This window comes from Euleptes europaea, chromosome 2 (assembly GCF_029931775.1).
Source record: "Euleptes europaea isolate rEulEur1 chromosome 2, rEulEur1.hap1, whole genome shotgun sequence".
Lineage (NCBI taxonomy): Eukaryota > Metazoa > Chordata > Lepidosauria > Squamata > Sphaerodactylidae > Euleptes > Euleptes europaea.
The window spans coordinates 44,548,354-44,574,505 of record NC_079313.1 but is presented as its reverse complement, the minus strand read 5'-3'; the positions used below and the strand labels follow the sequence as shown (position 1 = coordinate 44,574,505).

The 26,152-nt window shown below is 41.8% G+C and overlaps 1 protein-coding gene across 1 annotated transcript in view; it reads left to right on the top strand.

Annotated features, from left to right (window-relative positions):
* Positions 1 to 26,152, top strand: part of CNN3 (calponin 3) — a 58,873-nt gene that overhangs the window by 17,881 nt on the left and 14,840 nt on the right. Inside the window, exon 2 of the mRNA XM_056844467.1 lies at positions 11,557 to 11,620. Coding sequence (XP_056700445.1) covers positions 11,564 to 11,620 — 57 coding nt within the window. The 5' untranslated portion in view covers positions 11,557 to 11,563. The remainder of the gene's footprint in view (positions 1 to 11,556; positions 11,621 to 26,152) is intronic.

The window sequence follows — 26,152 nt, the reverse complement described above, 5'->3', positions numbered from 1 at the left end:
TTGATTGCAAAGTTTCAATATTGGAGGAAAGAGTAGGAAACCAAATTGGAGCTCAGTAAAGCAGAAAAGAGGAGCCCCGTGGTGCAGAGTGATAAGCTGCAGTACTGCAGTCAAAAGCTCTGCTCACGACCTGAGTTAGATCCCAATGGAAGGCGGTTTCAAGTAGCCGGCTCAAGGTTGACTCAGCCTTCCATCCTTCCGAGGTAGGTCAAATGAGGACCCAGCTTGCTGGGGGTAAAGGAAAGATGACTGGGGAAGGCACTGGCAAACCACCCCGTAAACAAAGTCTGCCTAGGAAACGTCGGGATGTGACATCACCCCATGGATCAGGAATGACCCAGTGCTTGAACAGGGGACCTTTACCTTTTTAAAGCAGAAAAGATCTTATTTTTGCCTTATAGACCTCCAGAACTAATGGAATAGACTGCCCTCCTGAGTGATAAAAGAATCTCATAATAGCAGCTCAATGTACTTTAGTAGACTCAAGAAGATGATGAGCTTTCCACTTATTGTAGGGGCAAAGTAGAAGCCTAAGTAGTTGAAGTTCGACACTTGCTCAATCTTATGCCTATCCAGAACCCAGTGATTTACTTTCCATCGTAATGGGTATTTCTGAAAACACATGATTTTTGATTTAGCATAATTATTAGTCAGCAGATTGTTGTGATAGTATGAGGCAAAAGCTTGGAGAAGACGTCTTAATCCCACCCTCGAGCAGGAAAGAACTGTGTTGTCTGCATAAAGCAAAACTGGTATTGAATGAGCAGACAAACTGGGAGCATGGAAATAGTTGGCTTGCAATTTATTAGGTAAATTGTGTAAATAGAGATTAAATAGATCAGGGGCCAGGATACATCCCTGTCTAACTCCCTTTGTAACCAGGACCAGATTTGAGAAGTGACCAGTTATGGGACATCTTACTCTCATGGAAATTGAGGTGTGTAAAGAAACAATCAGATGCAATAATTGTTTAGGAATTCCCAAGTGATTCAGTTTATTCCAAAGCCTTGTGCGGGAAATGTTATTAAAAGTCGCTTTAAGATCCATAAAAGCAGTAAACAATTTTCCCTGAAGATATGATGTGTATTTTTTCAGCAAGAAAGGAAAGCACCTATGCATGATGTAATCTAGATGAACCTTTTTTAAAGCCAATTTGTTCCGGACCTGGTATTGACAGGTTGTAACTCCAACTGCAAAGTTTCAATCGTAGATGGGCTGCATACAGTTTTCCTGGTAGTGATAGCAAGCTGATTGGTCTATAGTTGGCTGGAGAGTGAGGTGAACCTTTCTTATATACCGGAACAACAAATGCTTCTCACCATTTTCCAGGGATATTACCAGCTGAGTCTATCACAGTAAACAGGTTTTGTAAAATTGGAGCCCACCACTCACAGTGTGTTTTAAAAAGTTCTGGAAGCATCCAATCTGGGCCTGGAGTCTTACAGGACTTTAGTCCTTTTATTAAGGGAAAAAATTCCTTTACTTCTACTGGTGACCATTTGGACTAATTATCCAGAGGTAAAGGATGGAAGTGTAGAAGGATCTTTTTTATGTAAAAGTGTGTTAGTTTCCCAAGAGTTCCATTGAAATATGTGGAGTTTTCTCATTGGTAAGTAATTTATTACTTGTGTTTATCATTTGCCCAAAGGTTTTACTATTGCGATATCGTGAAGCATGCGACAGTTTTCGTCAATTTAAAATGGAGAAAGTTTTTTTCCTTTTACGAACGTATTGGGAGTATTGTTTTTTGTAAATTAAATATTGCAGTAGGAATTCCTGAGCATTTGATCTTCGGAACTTGGATAAATAAGATATTTAGAATGCTTTAGCTTGCGGCAAATGGCATTAAACCAGGGAGGGCCATGCTTGGATTTTTTGGATTTCGTGGTTGTGCAAAAGGGAACCAGAAGGGATATAAGTTGTTCGTAGGACTGAGTCACCTTTACAGGAGGACCCGGGGGGGCGGGGAGAATAATCATACCCTCCTCAACCTCCTTTTCTCCAGGTTGAACATTCCCAGTTCCAGTTTTTCTTCGTCTCTAAACCCCTTATCATCCTTGGCGCTCTCCTTTACACATGCTCTAAGTTTCTATGGCCTTTCTATAAAAAGTCCTCCAGAACTGGACACAATACTCCAAATGGGGTCTGACCAGTGCAGTATACAGTGTTACTATTGCATCTCAAGTCCTAGACACTATGCATCTGTTGATACAATCTAAGATTGCATTTGCCTTTTTTTGGTGGCTCATCACACTGGCTGCTCAATTTGCAGTCCATCATAACCCCAAGATCCCGTACTACTACCCAGAAGAGTATCCAGGTTGTGCACATAACATTTTTACTACCCAGTTGCAAAACCTTACATTTATCTCAATAAATCACATCTTGTTCACATCTGCCCAATTTTCCAGTTTATCCAAGTCTGATTGTATTTTATCTCTATCTTCTGGAGTGTTCTCTAGCCCACCCAATTTGGTGTCATATGCACAGGTATATATAAGGCACAGGTACAGGGTGGGAGATAGTTGGCTTGACACAGTACATGTGAAAGAGATCTGGGAGTCTTAGTGGACCACAAACTGAATGAGAGTCAACAGTGTGATATGGCGGCTAAGAAGGCCAATGCAATTCTGGGCTGCATCAATAGGAGTATTGTGTCTAGATCAAGGGAAGTAATACTACCACTGTATTCTGCATTGGTCAGACCTCACTTGGAATACTGTGTCCAGTTTTAGGCTCCACAATTTAAGAAGGATGTTGACAAGCTGGAGCGTGTCCAGAGGAGGGCGAACAGAATGGTCAAAGGTCTGGAATCTATGCCCTATGAGGAGAGACTAACTATGGTCTAGTACAGACCCAGGAATCTTTCCTCAACTGAGGAATTCCTCCAAGTCTATCATGGAACCACAGAATTCTAGGGGGCATTCTAGGGCACAACTACGACTCAACATTTAAGATTTTCTTGTAACATTTCTTTGCACAAACTATTATTCCTTTTGGCCACAAACTGTAGCAGAAAGTTGATAATAACTATCTTTGAAGGGAGCTTGTCCCCCATTACATAATGGACCAATTAATACTCTTCTTGTGGAGCTGTGGATTTCCTGGGAATACAGTTTAAAAATCACAATAGCGCCTTCTGCTTACCAGTGGTCTGAGCTAAATTTGAACCGACACTCTAGATGTGACATATTTTATTACAAATCCTCTCTAAAATGAAATTCCCCAACCCCTTCCATTATCAGGTAATTTAATATCAGGCATAAAATTTTAACAATAGGTGTTTTTCCAATCCAATGAAAGCGAATAAATCCAGCTGGTATCAACACTGTCCCATCATGAGGGTTGGTTTTCTTAGGTCTTTGTATAATTTGAATATCAAATGTTGAGTAATTCTCTACAGCAATGTAATTCCTCTGGGCTTTAAAAGTCTTAACTGATTCCTTTATAGTCTACATGATTGAAAGATTCTGGGAAAAGGTGGGGAGGGAATGAGGTATTCTGTGACTATATATCAACTTTCTCTGTTCCAGCTCAGTAAAAGCAAAACTACTTACCATTAAATATTTTACATGAGCATTTAATTACACAAGACTACAAGATGTTCACTGAAACAAACTGAAAGGAAGTTATTTACAGTTTAGAATACAAGGGAGGGAAAGAAAGAAGTAAGAAAAAATGTGGTTTTGTTGTGATTTTAGTTAGCAGCATGTTAACTAAACATAAATACCTGTTCTCTCCTGCTCTAGAAGGCAAAACCAGCTCTAATGTGTCTAATTTACAGGAAAGTGGTGGTGGTGAAAAGTGTTATCAAGTTGCTGCTGACGTATGGAGACCCCATAAGGTTTGCAAGGCAAGAGACGTTCAGAGGTGGTTTGCCATTGCCTGCCTCTGCGTCACGACCCTAGACTCCCATGGTGGTCTCCCATCCAAATACTAACTAGGGCCGTCTCTGCTTAACTTCCGAGATCTGACGAGATCAGGCTATCCTGGGCTATCCAGGTCAGGGCAATGTACAGAAAAGTACATTTTGGTTAAAAATTAGGAAAAACTTCCTAATGGTAAGAGCTTTGTCGTATACCCTTGACCAAAGAACAGTACTTTCCTTCTATCTGGGATGGTCGTCCTCTTCCACCGAGCGCACAGCTTTGGGCGGGACACACATGGAGCAGTGAGGGAAGTAGGGGACACCTGCCTAGCCAGCCAGATCAGCCAAATCAACCCTGGCAATCAATGGGGTGACAGATGTCACAGCCAGATCGCCCTCACATCCAAGAGCTTTGTCAACAATACAACCAGTTAACTAGAGGCGGGGAACGGATTAATTGGAAGTTTTCAATCAAAGATTTGAAAGCCATCCGTTGGGGATGCTCTAGGTGCTGCTGTACAAAAATCCATGACTGGCTAGTATACTGGCAAGACCCTGAGTTTGAAACAACCACCAAGAAATCCTATGCTTATTGGTAGTACTACTGCATATAACCCATTTTGCTTAATAATATCCTTGCCCTGAACATCCTCTCTGCAATCCGGCCACCAGCAAGACAATGTCTTGATTTTTCTGCCTATTTTGTCTCACCTCCTGATATTACTTGCTTCTCTCCTATTTTAGATGGCTTGTTGGCTAATGACTCTGAGAAATTCTGCTTTACTAAAAGAATTCAAATAGTTCTTCCACAATGTACCTTTTTGACATGATTTCCCCCCCCCCATCTCTTACATTTTACAAGTAAAGCAAATTACATCTGGCAGATAGAAAGAAGTTCACATTTGACCTTTCTCTCATTCTCTTAATGTATTGCTTCATCGATTAGTAAAACAAGTTGGAATAGATTGGATCTAATGCAAAAAATGTGTTCTGTTAGCATTTATTCTGAATGACAAAACATCAAAAGTGGATTACATGGTTTTCTTACTACTGCCAAATCTTGTGATATTATCACCCGCCTTGTAATATTTTGTACTCCTCCCCCCCCCCCAGGCTTCAGTACAGAAAGTATGCTAATCTCAGATTTCATTGCCTAAAAAAGGAAATGTCTTTGTTTCATAGTTGGTGAAGAAAGCTTGAACATATGACTGTATTGTACTATACAGATAAAATTATATTTTAAAAGTATTACATTTGTATAGTATACAGTAAGAAAAAGCATTAGGTTTGAAAAGGAAGATGTATCTGTATCAACCCGTGTGGTCTGACACAGCAGTTCCTATTGTGAGTCCTCCTCACCCCTTGGGTGGCTGTTCTGCCTTTTTCAACTGATGCCTCTGTAATGGGGAACAGCCTCCCAAATAAGGTCCAGAAGACACTAAGGTTGATGGCCTGCCCCTTGCTGCTTTGTAATTGGCTGTAGTGCTTTCTGTGAAAGAAACGTCACTCCCCCAAGTTTCCGTGTCCTGCACTTTGCCTTATTAATGGTGATTTCACTCGGGCTGATCTCAGGGGAGATAGAAGAATAGCGTTAATAGAGAAGCGGGGAGTCCCAGGATTTGTGAGGGCTGGCAGCGAGGTCATCTCTAATGGATGGAAAACCCATGCATAACTCCAAGGAACAACCGAGACAGACTGGGGGCGAACGTGAGTGAAAGTACACATGCATAAATGACCTATGTTTGTAAGCTGTACTGGGCTGAACAGGAAAGGGCATAAATATTTAAACAAATAAACAGAATATGTAAAATTACATGTACCTCTAAAACAGTGATGGCAGCTGTTGAATATTTATCTGATTATTTATTGAACATATATCCTGCCTTTCTTCTGTCATGGAATAATTAATACCAGGCAATGTGTGTGTGTCTGTTGTGCTAATTTCATTGTTCTGCATCTCTGATGCTCAGACCAATTTCAGCCCAACCTTGGTAAGGCAGGTAGCTAAATTCTTGAAGGTCAATAGAACTATATTAAGAACATAAGAAAAGCCCTGCTGGATCAGACCAAGGCCCATCAAGTCCAGCAGTCTGCTCACACAGTGGCCTACCAGGTGCCTCTAGGAAGCCCCCCAAAAAGACGACTACAGCACCACCATCCTGCCTGTGTTCCACAGCACCCAAGATAATAGGCATGCTCCTCTGATCCTGGAGAGAATAGGTATGCATCATGACTAGTATCCATTTTAACTAGTAGCCATGAATACCCCTTTCCTCCATGAACATGTCCACTTCCCTCTTAAAGTTGGCAGCCATCACCACATTTTGGGGCAGGGAGTTCCACAATTTAACTATGCATTGTGTGAAAAAATACTTCCTTTTATCTGTTTTGAATCTCTCACCCTTCAGCTTCAGCAAATGACCCCGAGTTCTAGTATTTCATTGTAAGTTAAAATTCTTATTTTTTCATTAGCAAAACATTTGAAGCATATGCCTCTCCTTTCTTTTTTAAATTGAATTAAAATTTCATTTTGACCTTGAGGAATGGTAGTGAAAGAGATGGTGTTCTTTTTTTAGCAGAAAAGGACTATCAGCTAATTCCTGAGCCTTGTGGCGGCCGGGGACAACATAGCCAAGGCGCCGCTGTGGCACCTCCAAAGAGGCTCCCCGGCCAACCGCAAGGCTTAGAAAGCTTTTTGGGGGGCTTTTCTCCCCATAGAAAACTGCAATGCTGCACCAGGAAAAACCTGGCGCAGCAACGCTGTTGTTGGAGAGGGTGTTCCTGGGCTGGAGGGGCCTTGGAAGCACTAATGTCAGCTCCACCCCCAGGAATGCCCCGGGGATGCCCCCCCTCTCATGCCGGCACCACATTTCTTTTCCCGGATTTAGGTCCCTGGGAGACTGTGGCGTCGGAGGAGGATGTGCAGCTCCACGGCACCCAGTCGCCGACGGAACTGCCCTCACCGCCAGTGCAAGTGCCTCTTATTCCGTGATAAGAGGCCACTTAACGCAGGCAGCGGGGTCACACCGCCTCCAGAGAACTTTCAGCCCCCACCTCAGGAATGCACTGTATGAGCACAAAAACATTCCTTTCAGATAGGGAAGGAGCACTACTACCTTTTTGTGTACAGATACGAGGTCAATGACAGATTCCTATAAATGGTGATTTCTACTGTGTAACTATAACATAAGTTTCCTAATATACAGTGAGACGACAATAAGAATTGCAAGGAGGAAAAAGAGAATGAGGAGCAGGAGGTACTATGGAACTAGTAGGAGAAAGCGAAGGGAAAATATGGTTTCAGCACAGAAGACAATACTCTTAATTTAATAGCACTCATCACCAGAATTTACTCAGCTATAGTGTGCACTTGTGTCATTAGTATCTGAAACTTCATACAAAGACATTAAATGGAAAAATATTCTGTATTCCTTGAATGGTAATCTTCTTTGTTGCATCCAGTAAAATGAACTGAGGCTTCTACAAAATTAAGAGAACACCTGCCTAACAAGTATAAGGAATATGGAAATGTGAAAAGGTATAATTAATTTCAACAAGCTGAATCCAATTATAAACTGAATCCGATTATAATCGTTGTTTTATTTACATTTTAATCCACCTTGAGCTCTGCATGGTAGAAAGACGACTAATAAATATTTTAAATAAATAAATAATATTTCAGGCCACACTTGTTTAAGACAAGGTCAATGAAACAGGAGCCACCTTGTAGGGAAAAATCTCAGTTTGTTGCTGGTTTGCAGGATTCTGAAAGCTAGAAACTTTTGTTTTAATGAAGGTCTAAACTTTTAATACTGAGGAATCACTACATTCTACTCCAGAAAATCAGATTGTTGTAATTTCTAGCTCACTTCCCTTTAGTTTACAGCCCGACATGGTTGTAAACAGTGGGAGTCTGTCGTTAAATACCATCAACTAGTACTGATCCTTAACATGTAAGTTTACTTAAACTATATTTAAACTTACACATCTTTAAAGGCTTATTCATTTAAGCTCTATGTTTACATGGTGGGTTTTGTGATGATACTTCAAAAAAGAGTTTGTCAGGGTATTGATTGTGAAATATCCATAAGCATAATTTAGGAAACAACAATTGCCAAGAAAATATGTCATCATCTATTATCTGTTACGAAGTACATACAAGAGAAACTACAGGTGCCTTGTAGTACTAAATAAGCAATCATTCAAAAAAGCAGATGAAATCCTTATGGGATAAAATGATGAAAAGGGAAATCTGTCAATCTACTTTAGAGAATGAAAGCTGGGAAACTTTGCACCTATAACACTCGTAGGTGTAACAACAACAACAAAGCAGCTTTTACTAGGCACTGTGTCCACCATGGTATTTAAAATGAAATGACATGAGAATACTCTTCTCAGACTAAGTGTACAAACATGTAACCAACAAACACAGAGCAGAACCAAGTTCATTATAAAGAAGGTTCAACCTTACAAGGACACATCATCTCAATGTGAGCATTTCTATTGAGATTTAACATCACCCCAGTCTAGTAATCCACCTCTGTTTGTGGTAGGGGCATTTCTGCACCCCATCAGATTTCCACTATGCAGAAAAAGGAAGATTTGCTGCTCTGATTTTTTTGCAGGCAGAAATCTGAATATAATTCATGCAAGGCAAACGAAGGAAATCCAGTGCAGACTGGAAGAGTGGATCTGCAAATCTTCTCTTACCTGCCAAGGTTTTGTGTATTTAAAAAGGGAGTTTCAATGCCCTCCCAGACTAACAATCCATATCTGATGACCAAAACACTGTTCACATCCAACCCTGCTATCTGCTGATCAGCCCACCCAGAGCACCTTTTATTCATGAAGTCAGGATTGACCATATTGCTGTGCACAACAAGGTTTTTTCCCCCTCTGTAGAAGCATCACTGGATTGGACCGGGATATTAAGAATCCTATGCTAATTTTTTAAAACCCAAATTCCAATATCTACAACCTCAGGAAAAAAAATACACAATAAAATCTACACTTAAAATAAATTATGTAAATAATTTGCTTAATTAATGTTCTTTTTATATCTACTTTTCATTATTTCTTTTTCACAGAACCACACAACTGAAACCTAAAAGTAACTTGAGTAGCAAGATTGATTCTATCTCCTGCTGTAACTACTCTGGGTCAAACAACTGCAGTGAGATCCTATCAGTGCCTGCCTATGCCTCTGAAAGCATTCTTGCACATTGATGTGCCTTGGAGAGGCTCTTTCCCAGTGCTTTAAAAACTTACAATATGAGACAATGAAGCCATAGATTTAATTGACAAGTACAGTGTAGACAGCTATGGGCTGAAGTGGAGTACACTGCATCATCCAGGCTTATATGCATGTGGGGAAATGCACCCTTAAAGGGACCAGAGCAAACTGAGAGACATATTTCATGTGTCAAGCTCAAACGTGAGCACAGTTTATAAAAAAGGAGATAGGTCCCAGCTATCATTAAGGCCATATGGAGCTAATGTATTTAAAGTGAAAATCCAATGGGCCTCCCTTTGTAACAGTAATTTTTCCATGTTATAAGATTGGTAGGATCTGGGTAATATCCTGTCAATAACTAAAAACTTGAAATCAGATGGTGAATGGTGTTTCTCCATGAAATGAGCTACCAAAGGAGCTTGTAGATTGCGATTTCTGATTTTGCTGAGATGTTCTGAGAGACTATGTCTCAAGGGACGTGTGATCACAAGAGCAAATAAGAATGTAAACCATGTTAAATGATGAGCAGGTAGAATGATGATTTAAAGTAAAGCCCCTTTTAGTAAAGGGATGAATGAAAGTGTTTGGTCAGAACAACAGGTGCATCCATGACATTTGTAATGGCCTTTCAAAATAGGTGTGACGCTAGCAGTTTTTAAGTCAGCACGTACCAAACGGTCTTTAATGGACTGAGATTTTGTGAATCCAATAAAAGGCTTGGTGTCACAACACGGAATGGAATTTAACAAAGAATCCAGAACTTCCTCCAGTCTTTTGAACCACAATATGCTTTCTGCTAAATGGCTATAGGAATAAAGGCACTAATTATTTTTTTGAAGGGTGGCATTGGTAGGCACAATGCTATTATTCTTTGGTAAGGAAAAACACCCTGCACATACTCATGCTCAGATGTTCATTCTTCTTTGTTCATACTCTATCAATTCCTTGGCTGATTCACTCAGTTTTGTTTGTTTACTCCATTTATACCATGCCATTCTCCCCTTTAGTGACCCAAAGCAGCTTCACTGATTGGATGCCTGCCTGCTTGCCCGTGCAAGGGGGGGGGGTCATCTGGGGCAGCTGCCTGCTTGGGGCTTGGTCGGCTAATTTTTAAGTTGATAATTTTGTTTGGCCCGCAAATGATGTTATAAATATCCAAATGGCCCTTGGCGGGGGAAAAGGTTCCCCATCCCTGCTGTAGGGTTTTCAAGGCATGTTTAGAGTGGTTTGCCATTACTTGCCTCTGTGCAGCAACCCTAGTATACCTTGGTGATTTCCCACAGGCTAAAATAATCATGGCTTGCCATTCGTTAAAATACCACAGGAGAAATGGGTTTGGCCAGAGAGGAGAGTCCAGAAGCCACCTTAAAGACTAACAAGAATATAGGTATCTGAAGAAGTGAGCTGTGGCTCACGAAAGCTCATACCCTGCCAGAAAATATTCTTGTTTGGATTATTTATTACAGTAATATACCAACACATATAGAAAAGGGCAAGAGTCCAGTAGCACCTTAAAGATGAACAGAAATGTTTTCTGGCAGGGTGTGAGCTTTTGTGAGCCACAGCTCCCTTCTTCAGATACAGCTTAGAATGTGAATCCATCTGTCTTTAAGTAGAGGAGAGTGAATAAACATTTACATACCGATGCTTGTCTGAATTCATTCTCCTCTACTTAAAGACAGATGGATTCACATTCTAAGCTGTATCTGAAGAAGTGAGCTGTGGCTCACAAAAGCTCACACCCTGCCAGAAAACATTTCTGTTCGTCTTTAAGGTGCTACTGGACTCTTGCCCTTTTCTACTAGAAAATATTTCTGTTCATCTTGAAGGTGCTTCTGGACTCTTGCCCTTTTCTACTAGAAAATATTTCTGTTAGTCTTTAAGGGGCTCCTGGACTCTTGCCCTTTTCTACTAGAAAATATTCCTGTTCGTCTTCAAGGTGCTACTGGACTCTTGCCCTTTTCTACATAGAGCATATATTCAACACCAAAAAAAACAGCGACAGTTTGTTGTTGACAACGGACAGCTGGACATAGAAAGGGCCCCATTACCTTCAAGCGCTTAGGGCCTCCTCCAACCGAAATCCGGCCCTGCAGCAGAGAAATAACAGCCTGGCTCGGCGGGAAGCAACAAGCCGCCCCCTCCCCCTCCCCTCCACACGGGCCAGGGGAGGGACTAGAACGTTCTGCGGCCGGCAGTGAGGCGTCGACGGCGGCTTCCCTCTCAGGCAGGCAGGCAGGCAGGCAGGCGGGCGGATTCCATGTCCCTCCCTCCCGCTTCGAATGCGACCCGCCCTCGCTCACTCCTCGCTGGCAGGACGGAGCGAGCAGTCGAGCGCAGGCAGGGAGCGCCAGCCAGCCAGCCAGCCAGCCAGCCAGCCAGCCAGCCTCCTGCCCACCTCTGGCACGGCGACTGACTCTTGCCCGCAGCGGGGGCACCGACACCCACCCGGCGCCGCCGCCATGACCCACTTCAACAAGGGCCCCTCTTACGGGCTCTCCGCCGAGGTCAAGAACAAGGTAGGGCTCAGCCTGGGGAGAGGGTTGTGGTTGCGGAGCCCGCCCGCTCGGGTACTGCCCTGCCTGCTTTGTTTGTGCAGGAGGGAGGGGGTGCAAGAGGAGTTATTTCTTTCTCTCTCTGGATAAGAGATGGCGATGGGGTCGGGGGTAGTTGGGTGGGGGGATAACGAGTGAGGAGGCATTGTCTCTCTTGCTCGATTCCTGCGGTCGGGAGAGTTTCATCCCATTAGCAGCAGCAGCAGCAGCAGCCCCCCCCCCTTTAGCACGCACACATTCTGGTCGCAGAAGCTGCCTTCCTACCCTCCTCTTTTGGGGAAGAAGGAAACCAGCCTTTTCCTTCTCTCCAGCACCTTCACTTCCATCGCCCGGTACCCATGAAAAATAATGCACGGCCTCGAAAAAAGTTTTGCTTTTGATTTTGAAAAAAAGGCGGAGAAAGTCTTTGAACAGGCCTAATGCTGTGATTTTTTTTCATTAAAAGGGTGGGGGCTTTTTGCTGTGGAACTTGAAGGAAAGGCACTCTGTCCGCCCCGCTCTCGGCACATGATTTGCACTGCAGCATTACTCCCGCTTCATCCTATTGAAATCAGGGGTCAGATGGAAGTAACTGAGTTGGGCTGAAGCGCTTTGCTTGATTGCTGATGGGACGCGAAGGGGCGAGTCCTCCCTTCCAAAGCCCTGGTCCTATTTGCTCGGGGGGGGGGGGAAGCCACCATGCTTCCCTCCCCGTCCAGAATGGGAACCCATCTCCTCCTCTCCTCTCCTTTGCTCACGGATTTTGCATTAAACAGAAACAGCAGCACATGTCCGCAAGGCGGGTGACAGAAAATTAAAACGGGGGGGGGCCGAACCACGATAAATCGGATTATACCCAGCGCCTGGTGCGGAGTGACGTGCGCTCCCCCCTCCCTTTTAATCTTGCGACGCTGGAAGCGCCGGAGAGTCCCCGCCATTTATTCATGGAAGGTTTTGCATTGGGTTTGCCACTCTTCAGATGCACTTTTCCCCCATCCATATTATCAAAACTGAACAATAAGCCCCAATGTAGAGTTTTGAGCATTCAGATGGGGAAAATGTGCATCTATAGAGTGACAAATCCAATGCAAAACCTTCCATGAATAAATGGCCAATGTCTTTCCCACCCCCTTGTTCCGAAGGACCAGAGAGGAAGAGATTGCTCCCCTCTTTGCCGCTGTAGTGGCGCACTGGGTTGAGAAACAGGCCTCTGTTGGAGTCTCCTTTTCTGAGCCCGCTTTCTTGGGTTGTGAGAAGCAGTTCCTCGTCCGTTGCGTTTGGAAGTTATATGTGTGTGTGTGTATATATATATATATATATATTTCACATAAAACAAAACAAACAAATACAATAATAAAAAAACAAATAAAATACAAAAGATTATATTCTCTACTTAATACATTCATAGTTACAAAGTTATAAAGTTCAAAAAACAAAAATACCCTTTTGACCCTCCACCCACCTTAAAAAGTGACCCACCACCAGACTTCCGAAGAAGTGTCTAAACAGTTTTAAACATTACATTATTAACAGTAAAATAGAAAAGTAATAGAACTTGTTTCCATAACTCACTAACTAAAATAGTACAATCCATTTTTTGCCAGTTTATCCCAATATGTGATGGCCTTTGCCCAAGTTTTTTTGAATTCTTCCATATCTTTTCCATGTAGGAATTCTGTTAATTTGGCCATATGTTTGGAAGTTTTGAGACACGGTTGCGCCCTTTAATTTTTGTGGTGGGCTGCATTTTCTCTGTCTTTGGGTGGGAGAGTGTTCCCCCAAAGCTGTGTTGGTGTCTCTCTTGCCTCGTCCCTCCCTCCTTCCCAGCTGCAGAGGCCGAGGCGACCATCCCCATCGCGGGACCACCGAAGGTATAAACAAAGGAAAGGGAAGGCACTTTCGCTCTCAGGATTGCGCTTCCTCAAACGGAGATGAGAGGGCTGCTGTGGCTTAAAGGATAACACACACTCCCACCCTCCCTTCTTCACGGCTTCTAAGACCCGCACTCTTCTTTCTGCCTGTGGGACCCACCCAAGCGCGGGAGATGGCGGCAGCAGGGGGAGCGCGAGGTGCTTCCAGCCTACGTGGCTCCAGCCTAGCGCTTGCTAGCGCCAGGCTGGGTGGTGTGCTGGGGGGAGCTGACTGGCGCACTCTCTCGCTCTCTCCAGAGCCCTCCCTTTCTGCTTTCCTGAGAGCATTCCCCAGCCTGGGCCTGAGTGGATCCTTCGGTGGCTGCGAAGGGAAAGTGAAATGCCCATAACACAAACTCACCGAAACAGAGGATATATGTTATGGAGGAGACAGGCTGGTTTCTGAAAGTGAGGCTCATCGTTAAAACCATGTTGAAAAGGAGTGGCAGATCAAAATGCAGCAAAAGTGCTATTCGTACTGTGGAAGTTGTGAGTGAGAAACGGATGATTCTTTTAGAAGAGAGTGGGATGCAGTTCCACTGGAAACCAGGTTTCCCCGGGTGTTTTTTTTTCCTTTCTTCCTAAATGTCCTGGCACTGAGACTCATATAGTCCTCACATCTACACCACTGTTAGTCTAATCAGTGCCATCCCCTGCATCTTCATTTGATACTGCCCCCTCACTTGCACATTTCCTGTCCGCTCTTGGATGCAGTCATATTTTTCCAAGCGTCATGATGCACTGATACGGGAGTGGAGCCAGATTTCAGGGTTGTGGGTGTTTTGTTTGTGTTTGGTCCCTTCCATTGTGGACAGCAGTGTTAAAAAAAAATCCACTGCAGCAAAGCTTGGCAAATATACCAGCATAATATTGTTAATTTTCTGATCCCTTTTGGTCTGGGAAACAGATGAGAAATGCCACCTCTCTCCCCACACACACATACACACACACACTTCCAGCTCAAAGCCCCTGCACATTCCTACCACATTACATCATGGGGTACTGGGGAGAGACCAGCCAATCCATGTGGGCGTTGTGCACAGAATACTCATTGTCTCCACACTGCTGCTCTCAAGTCCAAAGTGGTGGGGAGGAGTGGGGGAAGATAGATGCACACAAAGGAAGCTGCTTCTGGTTGGGTTTTAGTTTCCATTAACTCCTCTGGGAAATAAAGTATTCCAAGACTCTCCTCACTCTTCATCTAGAGAGTATGTTCTAGTTCCCCATGATAAAATACAGTAATATAATAATGGGGAGATAATACATAGTACGTAGAAAAATGAAAATAAAGCAAAAGCTAGATTTTTCAATAAGGGGGGTTGTGGGATGAAACAAACAACTCCTCTAAGTATTTATTTTATTTTTGTTCTCCAAGTCAGTTTCATTTTTGGGTGAGTATTTGCCTCAGCCTGTTTTAAAAGCTCATTTGCATACATATGTATTTGCAAGTAAGTCCCAGTGATTTCTGTAAGTGAGCATAATGGTGGTGCTTTAGGTTCTTGTTGAATTTTATGTTATATTTGCTTTGATTGCCCTTGCTTTTCCACCTGCTTTTATGATCTACATATTGGAATGACCATCTGCTCTACACTATTCATTGAGTTAGAACTGAAGTTTTGCAAAGTACTTCGCTCATGGAACGGAACATTATTACTTTCACCCTCCCACTGTAGCCTCCCTGCACCCCCAAATTACTGCTGTTGGGTTGGGCACCTCAAGAACATCATGATGTGTGGGTGTGTAGTTGGGGGGAAGGCTGGTGAAAATCACACACACACACACACACACACACACACACAGTGGTAGAAGCATCCTTCCACAAGCAGAAGATGAGGTTTGGCTCCATAGTTTTGATCAGTACGGTAATTTCTACATAAAATCTAATGCAAAAATTCACAGGACAATCTATGACTGGATACAAAAATATATATTCATATGCTTGAGCCATACAAACTGTCTAATCAAATAATCCTTTTCAGATTTTATTACAGCCTAACTAAGGCTGTTACCACACTAGGTATTCCCAGCGATGTATTAAGAATTTGAAAATGTTATAAAAAATACTGTTCGCACTTTCTATGTATTCCCACTGATGTATTAAGGGTTTGAAACTGTTATAAAAAATACTGTTCGCACTTTGGCCCCTTTAGCTGTGAAGACGTCTTCCAACCATTTTTTAGCCATAGTATCCAAAAACCCTTTTAAAGTGATGTTTTTTATAACGTTTCCAAACTCTTGATACATCACTGGGAATACCTAGTGCGGTAACAGTCTAAATCAGACTTCACTGGCTTGTACTTCTAGTGGAATAACCAGGCTGCATATTCATTTACATATTATTGGTATCTGTTGTAACAAAATAACATAAAGGTTTTAGGATTTTGGTCAGAAAATTGTTGAATATTTTGTATCTGAAAACCCTATCAAATGTGGCAAGTATTAAAAAGGTAAAAATAAATTTGAGAATACATTTCCACAAAGATGAAACACACAGTGTGTGTGTGCATATGTGTATACACACACATATAGAGAGTTTCTTTGCTATCCAATTAGTGAACTATTTAAGGCAGAATTATCACTCTGAAGTTGTCATTGATTCATATCCAGTTTTGTTTAGATTTATGTCTTGACAGTTCTGTACAACATTTAGGCATAATGTTGATGCAACAGAATAAATGTGCTAATTTTGCACTATCTGTTTGTACTAAATTATCTTGAATTAAGAGACTGCAGCTACACAGTTGTAAAGTAGCTAACATTGTTGTAAAGTATCTTTCCTTCTGGGTGCTTGTGAGATGTTTTGTATTAAAGAATTATTTCCTTCATAGGTGGTTTATTGCAGTGATTTTGCAGTGATTTTGATGGATAGGCAGATTGCTATATATTGGCAGGAGAATAACATTCCAGTATTAGTTTGTTTGAAAAATAACATGTCACGTTTCATTGCTTGGTTCATATTTCTGTTGTTCAGTCCATTCCTACTCTGTAGGCCCACTGGTTTCAGTGGAACATACTTCCAAGTGCAATGTTGCCTCTCCAATCCAAAGCATGCTTATTCCAAAGTGAGTTCTGTGGTTATTATTGGGTCTTATTTCTTGGTGAGGGGGTTTAGGATCACACTGTCTGTGACATCTATCTTTTAACTATAATATTTTTCTAATGGATCTTATTTGAGTGTTATTCTTCAACAAGCAACTCATTAGAAAATTTACATGACTAACAAAATCTGTTCATCAAGCAGCTGTTTGTAATTATATCATTTTTAATGTGCTTTTAATCTTGATCTTGCTAGTCTTCATAACTTTATCATTCTAATTTTTGCAGTTGGGAAACTGAAACTGAAATAAACAAATTTTGCAATTTGTTCCCTATATTTCAATTCATATTTCTTTATTATGTATTATTGTGAAGCCTCACAAGCATGTTTGCCAAGAAATTATGGGTCTGATCCAGTGCAAAATTTCCACTTGTGCTAGAGCTATTGTGAAAGAGGATATGCAAGAAAAAAGACTACAGTGACAACATGCAGTAAATCAAACTTATTGTACTCCTTTCATTTCTGCTTGCCCAAGATGTTTAAGGAGGAAAATGCTAGGTATCGCAGAAGAACTTGCACAAGCGGAATTAGGCTATGTTTCCATTTGTGCATCAGTGGATCCCAGCATGTATGTCTAGCGAAGTTTAAACTTCAGAGTTTAAATAAATTAACATAATTTTCTGTTATCAAGAAACTTTGTTTCTGCTCCAAAAGAAGGAGAGACAAGGAAGATGCAAATAGTGAGAGAGATTAGCAGAAAAAAAAGTAACGAGGAGATATTTTCTTGCTTACTCCTGCTTCAGATTATTCAAGTGCATTGAAAGGTACCCTATTTTTGTTCCACGCCACTAAGCATTGATTCTTTCCAATCTCAGAATAAGAGCCCATTTCCTTTTCTCCATCTTACTCTCCATACCTGTTCAATATACACTCCATACCTGTTCAATATACACTATATACACTCATTTTTCACTCCTGAGTCAGGCTGTTATTTTTTCATGTGATTATGTCGGATGGTTGTTCCCCACTTAAAGTTGCCAGCTTGCTATCTACTAGAGCCTGGTCCTTTTCAGTAGTGACTCCCACCTTTCGCAGTGAGCTGCCTGAAGAGAGGGCAGTGCCATTCTTAGAAATTTTTGGAAAGAGCTGCAACACTATTTTATGTACTTGGGATTTTAATGGGGTCTAAGCTGCAGGCATGGCAGCAGGGGTTACTGGGGCTTTATTGTATTATGTATGGTTTTAATTCGGAACTGAAAAAGCTGCCTTGAGCTACAAGGGAAAGGCAGGATATCTAATATTTCATTATCAATATGGCCAAGTCTGTGGATGTTTAAATCCAGAGGCTGGAGCCATGGACAGGTAAAGCATAGCTTTCTACAAACAAACAAACAAAAAAGCCCCCAGTTTGCAGAAGATCTGAAATATGGGGGGGGGGAGTACAAGAGGGGGTTTAAAAACCCAAAATACTAGAAGCAGTGCCTGTAGCTTTAAGAGACTCAGTGGTAGTTGTAGCTTGTGATGTATGGTGTCATACTAGGGTCTGAGATACCCAGATTCAAATACCCATTCTGCAATGGAAGCTCACTGGGCCTGTCACACATTCTCAGCCTAATCTACCTCACTGGGTTTATGTGAGGATAGCATGGAGCAGAAATGAAAGATGTTAGCTGCTTTGGGTCCACGTTAGGAAGAAAGGTGGGATATAACTGAAATAAGTAAATAATATAGCAGAAGTTGAGCGGTAGATAAGATTGATGGGTGGGTGGAAAGGAGACAAGGAAGCAAGGTAGAGTAAGAATATGTGGGTTGCCAGGAGGAAGGAAAGAGGGAATAGTGTGGGGAGGGGGATACAGGGGAAAGTGAAGTGTGCCCCACAAGTTCTTGTGGGTTCCACACTGTGCATCTGGGCCTGGTCTGTTGGCTGACTCTGCACAACTGGGACATAGTTTTCCTGGGTAGTGGCTGCCAAGGGGGAGGGAAGGAGGGACGGCTGAAGATGGGGGGCAGTTAAATGTAAATTGGTTAATGAGTGGAAAGAAGAGGAAGCAGGAAAAGCAGAGAGGCTATGGAAGCTTTCAGGAGAGGGAAAGAACAAATAGTGGTCAAGGGAAAAATGAGATTCCCCCCCCCCCACTCACAAGTTCTTGCAGGTCCCCCCCTTGTAAAAATTTTAATGAATAAATGCTGCCTAAATGGCTAACATTATGATTCAGCCCAAATGCTCTGATAATACTATTCCTAAGTAATGAGAGTAATAAACGTTTAGAATTCCAATGACAATCTGAAGAGAGACTAGAAAGCGGCAAGGACTCAAAACAAGCCATTCCTTCTTATCTCTTTGAAACAAGACAAGAATATGTCTTGCTGACTTGTCCCTGAAATAATGATTTAGACACAAGCTATTTAAAAACAGGCAAAAGGATTTCCTACTCATTAGGGTTCAAGTCAAAGGAAAGGAGGAAGGGATAGTGAAGATATGTGGGGAACAGGGTGAACTCTTAGACTCGTCATTAGCAGAAAATGAAATCTACCTATAAATAATCCATTCCCTCTCTAATGCATACTTGAAGATTCATTGAAGAAGGTGGCCTGCGTTGGAATAACAATTTGCCCTGCCCTGGAGCCTTCACACAGTTTTGAAGGTAGTGTAGCCACACATGACGCATAACAGAATTTATTCAGAGCTAGCTGCATTGTAAAGAAAAGCTCAAGGGATAGATAGCATTTAGAATGCATAGAACTGGACCAATTAAGGCCATATTAAGCTATCCACGTGGTGAAGTAATAATAAAGTCAAGTCAGATTTGAAGCCAAATGCAACATATATTAGACCTTGTTTTCAAAGTGAGACATGCCTAAATCCGCATAGAATTGGAATGCGGAAGCCTTAATTTAGCATGCTAACCCACACCTGGGCTAGCATGCTAAATTAAGGCACACCTGGGTCTCAGCATTCCAATGCTAAATTGAGGCACACCTGGGCCTCAGCGTTCCAGACTTAACTGATGCATGGCATTGTATTGGGTTAGGTTTCGGCTTTGGCTAATTCTTCCTTGTTGCTAGCGCCACAGTCCAGTGATGAGTATTTTTCTGTGGTCCTTGGACTAATACATTTAGTATCTATCTGGACCATGGATGTCATGGCTTAAAATCCACTTCTTACATTCTCTCTTATAGGAGATGCTGCCTGAGAGGCAAGGGAGAGGGTGAAGGGAAAATAAATGACTGACCCCTTGCTGGAGGAAAATAAGCCACATATTTTATTGAGTACAATTGCACGAGCATTTGGCGCAGCATCAGGCCTGGATCCAGCATCGGGGAACCTGCCTTCTGACCAATGGCACTCATCATCACCCCAGTCTGCCTGCTGAGTAGAACCACATGGATTGGCAAGTCCAGGGATCCAACTTGGGTACAAGCCACTGTGTGGCTACCTGGGGGCTAGAGCTAAGCAACAGCCTCCGAGTGGGCATATCTCTGGATGGCCCAATCCCCTGGACCCCTTATGGGTCTTGGGGAGAGGCAGGCATACAGGCTCAGCCCCCTTCCATTGGATTTGGCCCAATGCCCAAACCACCTACAAAAAGCTGTGACAAAAGCATATAGTAACCCCAATCCCACCTTCCCAGCCGCACCCCCTAAGTACCAGGAAAGCGGACCCAAATGAAGCCCTAGGCTTCCAGGTCCGCCTGGATGTCACACCCCTCCCAACTGATCCAGATGCCAATCAACATCTGGCTGCGGCCAAGTCCAACTGCCACTGCTTGTGAGCCACCACCAGTGGGGCCAGGGAAGGATCCACCTCCCTCACTTGCCCGAGCCCGCTGGCTGCAAAAGCAACCCTGGGTAAGTCTGAGGCTGTTCCTTATTGGGATGAGAGGGGAGAGGGGGTTTTTTGTTTGTTTTTTTGCAGTTGACCCTACCCTAGCCTTTCTGCTCTACTTTTCCCCTGAATTCTTAATGTATGGAAGTATCATTGTCCCTTCCCAACTGTTCTGTAATATCAATCAAATGGAAAAGATAGGTTCTTGTAGGTTGTCCGGGCTGTGTGACCGTGGTCTTGGTATTTTCTTTCCTGACGTTTCGCCAGCAGCTGTGGCAGGCATCTTCAGAGGAGTAACACTGTCCTTCAGTGTTACTCCTCTCAAGATGCCTGCCACAGCTGCTGGCAAAACATCTGGAAAGAAAATACCAAGACCACGGTCACACAGCCCAGATAACCTACAAGAACCAATGAACTCTGACCGTGAAAGCATTCAGAAAAGATAGGGTTTCGGAGTTCGGGGGTAGTAAGGTTGGGGTCATGGTGATAGATAATAATGAAGGGGTATACAAGGATGATGCTATCTATGGTGGTTCAAACAAACATATGCCCTCTTGAAAACCCAGATTTGTTACAATTTTTTATTATGAATAATGTATAAAACAAATCTGAAATGGTACACAAAGCATGGATCCAACCACAGTAAGAAACCTTAATACTGGGGAAAATAAAGATAGAAACAGGAAACCAAGATGAAAGGTGGGGAATGGTGAAAGATTATTTGCTTTTAAAAATAGACATCATGCAAACTTTCAAATATTTTTCCATTTTAAAATTCCAGCCTTCGTTGTTTTCATGAATTAAAAATCTCCTTGTGGTAAACAAATTAATCTGACATCACAGTAGATGGTTTTACTCCTCTTATATACTGCAAATTAGATGGTGCTTCCTTATAAATCCCAAATGTTTTTCAGAGGAAATGGTGAGCTAATGTTGTGTGATCAAGTAGCAGAGGGTTTTTTTTTGAATAATTGTCTCTTTTCTCTTTTAATGTACTACATCATAGGGATGGCAGGCAAATGTGGTTAAACATTTGTTAACTACGTGTGGAAGTTCCTATGTCATCTGTTTTCTTCAATAACTTTCTATCCCAAGACAGTGCGAAACTCCAGCTGGACCCATATGTAGAAGGAATTTAAGTGCTCTGGTTTTTAGTAATAGGATAGCTGCTCAAATTGCTATGGGCTTTGTTTCTTAAGGTTTCAGTGCCTTCATTGAATGCAGTAGTTGTATGTTACAGTGGACATTTTCTGCTTGAGCGGTTATAATGTATAGGCCTGACTGCCTCATATGAAACTGTAGAGCTGGAACAGATTTAAAGTTGATCGATATTGCAATGTGCAAAAGGAGAGAGAAGGAGGAATCTATGCAGCTAGTAGATCAATATGTAGTGAAAAGGTGTATGTGTACATTCATATTCACAATTAAGATGAATACATTCTACCAGGCACTTATGGCAGCCTAGCAGGGGCTCAGGCAGATTCCCTGGACAGGTGGCTCAGAATTTTTTTTAATAAATAAGTATACCTCCTGGTTTGCTGCCCAACTTGGATTGCAAATAGTACTGTTTTGAAGAAGAAGAAGAGTTGGTTTTTATATGCCGACTTTCTCTACCACTTAAGGGAGACTCAAACCGGCTTACAATCACCTTCCCCTCCCCACAACAGACACCCTGTGAGGTAGGTGAGGCTGAGAGAGCGTGACTTGCCCAAGATCAGCCAGCTGGCTTCATGTGTAGGAGTGGGGAAACAAATCCAGTTCACCAGATTAGCCTCCGCCGCTCATGTGGAGAAGTGGGGAATCAAACCCAGTTCTCCGGATCAGACTCCTCCACTCCAAACCATTGCTCTTAACCACTACACCACGCTGGCTTAATTATTGACAGGCCACAATAGGTAGCTACTGGACTATATTTGGCTTAGTAACATGACATACAAATGTAGCATGTTTCATACAACAGCAAATTGGTTAGGAGGCAATAATTTATCATGCAGCTCCAGTCAAGACAGATCTGTTAGCACTTGTATACCTAGCTTTAGAAATTTTAATTAAAGCATTTTCGAAAAGAAATTCCATCTAAAGCAGTTTGAAACACATCATAAAAATAATAAAAATCATATAAAATGCCACAATTGTTAAAAGCACTAAAATAAAAAGTACAACTAAGCAATTTATTATTCATAATATAAAAGTCATAAAAATAAAGTCCTCTGATCATGAAACCATAAGAACCACCCAGTCATAAAATAACGCAACAGTGTATACAGCACAACCGGAAAAGAAAACAGACCAACATCAAATGCCTGGTTGAATTTTTTTAAAAAAGTTTTGACTTGGTACAAGAAAACCAGTAGGTGCCGAGTGAACTTTTGGAATAGGGCATTCTATAAGTGAGGTATCACAGCTGAGAAGCCATATTCATTTGGGACCATTTGCCTTGCTTCCAAAAGCAAAGGGTTCACAAAACAGGGCCTTTGAAGAAGGGTGGATTACTTGAACAAGTTCATATGGGAGCAGGTAGTCACCTAAATAACCAGGTCCCAGGCCATTTTGAGCTTTAAAGGTAAGAGAGATAACTGGGCACAGGAGTGCACAGGCAATCAGGACTTATTTTTAAAGACTGGTATAACATGAGGTCTGAAATCCATACCTACCTGCAGCCTTTCATCAGCATTTTAGACCAACTGAAGTTTCTGATGTGTCTTAAAAGACAGCCCCATGTATAATGGTTTCCATTAATCTAACCTGGAAGTGTGACTAGTGGCATTCTTGGGGTATTTATTGATACACAAATATGATGTAATAATTACATATTATATCAGAAATAGGCCATCTCCATGGCAGCTGCTTGTTGTGAATTGTTGACAGGGCTGCAGGACGTTGTTGTTGCATTTACTTCTGATTGGAGGTAAATTCTACTTTGACTTGGTTTTCTGTAAAGAAAAGTCCTGAAACTGTGCAGACATTTACTGTGGATTGTTCTGGTAGACTGTGAATTATTTTCTTGCAGTCTGCATGCTTTCTGTACATCTGCCAGTAAACAAGTATTTTTCTTTGGTATCTTAAGAATGTGTTTGAGGGTGGGACTGGAAATGAAGACAATCTGCAGAACTGAAAATATTGTCATTTCACTGACGTGATTCAAGCATCTTTTGCACTTTTCTTTCCTTATGTTATCCCATTTTCTTTTGGATCAGGCAAGTGGTACCAACAGACATTGCCATTTTAAATTTTTGAGATACATTTTCATAGGTTCAATGTAACCTAATGTATAAACAGGTTGCCAAAATATCTAGGGGCCCTGTAGTTGACTGTATTTACTCTCATCTCTCTTCCTAGATATAGTAAGTTGTTTTCAGACTTAAAAAGCCTGTATAATTGAAAATCTAGAATACTTCTGTCAAAATCACGGAGATTTCTCTTGGGCGGGTGGTTTTGGGAATGTAGCCAAGATTTTGTTGTATATTACAAGAAATCTTTAATAAGAGGCAAGTAAGAATTTGTGATCTACTGGGAATCTGGAATTTTTCTACAGTTGTTTCGTTATTTAGTTAGTCTGCCAGAATAATACTGAAATGTGTATTATTATTAAAGGTGATGTCTAGTCAGTGCTTGCTCACAGTGGAAATGTGTGGATGTGTGACTACATAAGTCAATTGTAATTATTTGTGGTGTTTTGGTTTGTCCTCATTATGCCTATGCTGCTATTGGCTTGTATGCTTTACATATATGTCAAGAAAGCAGTATAGAAATGAGATAATGAAACCAAAACCATACTATGCCTATTTAAGAGAACATTTTAGTCAAGGAGAATAGTAGCAAAACACAATTGTCCTGGTTATCTTCCACTCAAACCGCATAGTGGTGTAACATCTGTTTAATAGTTTATTCATTCTGCTGCTTGAAGTATGGGGGACAATTGCTTTTCATGTCTGCAGGACAGGGTCTTTGTAATGAGACATGTACTTTTCCTGGGACATAACTTGGCATGGAGCCCTAGACAGGGTCTTCAACCAGGATGCAGTGCAGACTTTGGCAACCATTAATAGTACAGTTCACTTAAGTTGAATGTTTGGTTGTGGTATACAAGGATTTGTGATCTTAACGTTTTTAAAAGAAAATACTTATTTCCATATTAATAGATGTAAAGGCAAACCTTATTTCTTAAGAACCAAGAGCCAGAATGAAGCATAAATGTTCACTTGAGCAGCCAGACAATGAACAAATCAATGTGAGCCGCTCTGAGCCTGACCTGGTCAGGAAACGGCAGCCTAAAAACCCAACAAATTAAAAAATGAAATGTGGCATCAAGGAATTGCTTCTCTGTCTGCAGCTACTAATTACTTACTATCATACACTAATTGCAACTGTATGTATTTGTATCATAGTAATTAATCCAATCAATCCTTTTTGGAGCTGTCTTGACAAGTCCAAGTTTCTCACAGTGCATAACTTCCAGCAGATCTCAGAAGTTCTTTATGTAGCGCCTTAAGAGATAGCTTTAATTAATGAGGGAGTGTGGTATAGTGGTTAAGGCATGGAATTATGAGCTAGGTTGCTTAGTCACAAACTTCCTTCTATGAGGCATAGTAATATGCACATATGCTACACTATACTCTCTGACGAGTCAGTCAAGCTGAGCCTCTTTCCTAAGTCTCTATCTGAAGTCTTGCATGTCCTGCTGCCTTCTAGTTGGAACTTTCAAGGGTTGATTCAACCTGGTATCTTATAGATGCAAAGCATATACTCTTCCCCTGAACTATGAATTACTAGGGCAATTGGTCAGCCAATGTGTGAAACAGAATGCTGGAGTATATTGACCACTTGTCTGGTCCGACAGGTCTTGTCTAATGCTCTCATGATTCTCTTTGTGGTGATAATACCAGCCTACCTCCCAAGGGTGTTGCAGGGATTACTAAGATAATGAGGTGAGCCATTTTGAGCATTTAAACAAGTTTAAATTGTGAAACAGTGAACTGTCTTTGAATTTTGGAGATCTCTTCCTGAAGCCTGATATTAAATTTGATTTTAAAAAGGGACAAAATGAGCAACATTATGGGAACAAACATGTTACTGTGTGTGTGTGTGTGTGTGTGTGTGTGTGTGTGTGTGTGTGTGTGTGTGTGTGTGTGTGAAGGGCCTTCAAGTCGCAGCCGACTTATGGCGACTCCTTTTGGGGTTTTCATGGCAAGAGACTAACAGAGGTGGTTTGCCAGTGCCTTCCTCTGCACAGCAACCCTGGTATTCCTTGGTGGTCTCCCATCCAAATACTAACCAGGGCCGACCCTGCTTAGCTTCTGAGATCTGACAAGATCAGGCTAGCCTGGGCCATCCAGGTCAGGGCATGTTACTGGTAGCATAAACTAAGTATAGAATTCATAGAAACAAAATTGGGTTGCATTACCTAGTAAATGGACCAAAATTGGGTTGCATTACCTAGTAAATGAGGGTTTGCTTCCCTCAGGTCATCTTCATCCAGTTCTATGACTCCCATTCAGGAAAAAATAAAACTTTATGAGAAGCTGTTCAAATCTTGTCTTTTACCAGGATAAAAATCATGTCAATTTCACCTTTACTGCCTTTAATGAGAAATTTGAAGCACAATGCTGTATCTTTCCAGTATTAAATGTGCTGCAGAATATGTGTACTGTGCAGTCAGGTCATGAGTACCTACTGTACCTAACCTATTTGCCTGACATTACAGACACGTGTCAAATAAAACATTGACCTTTCACTAATGTTTT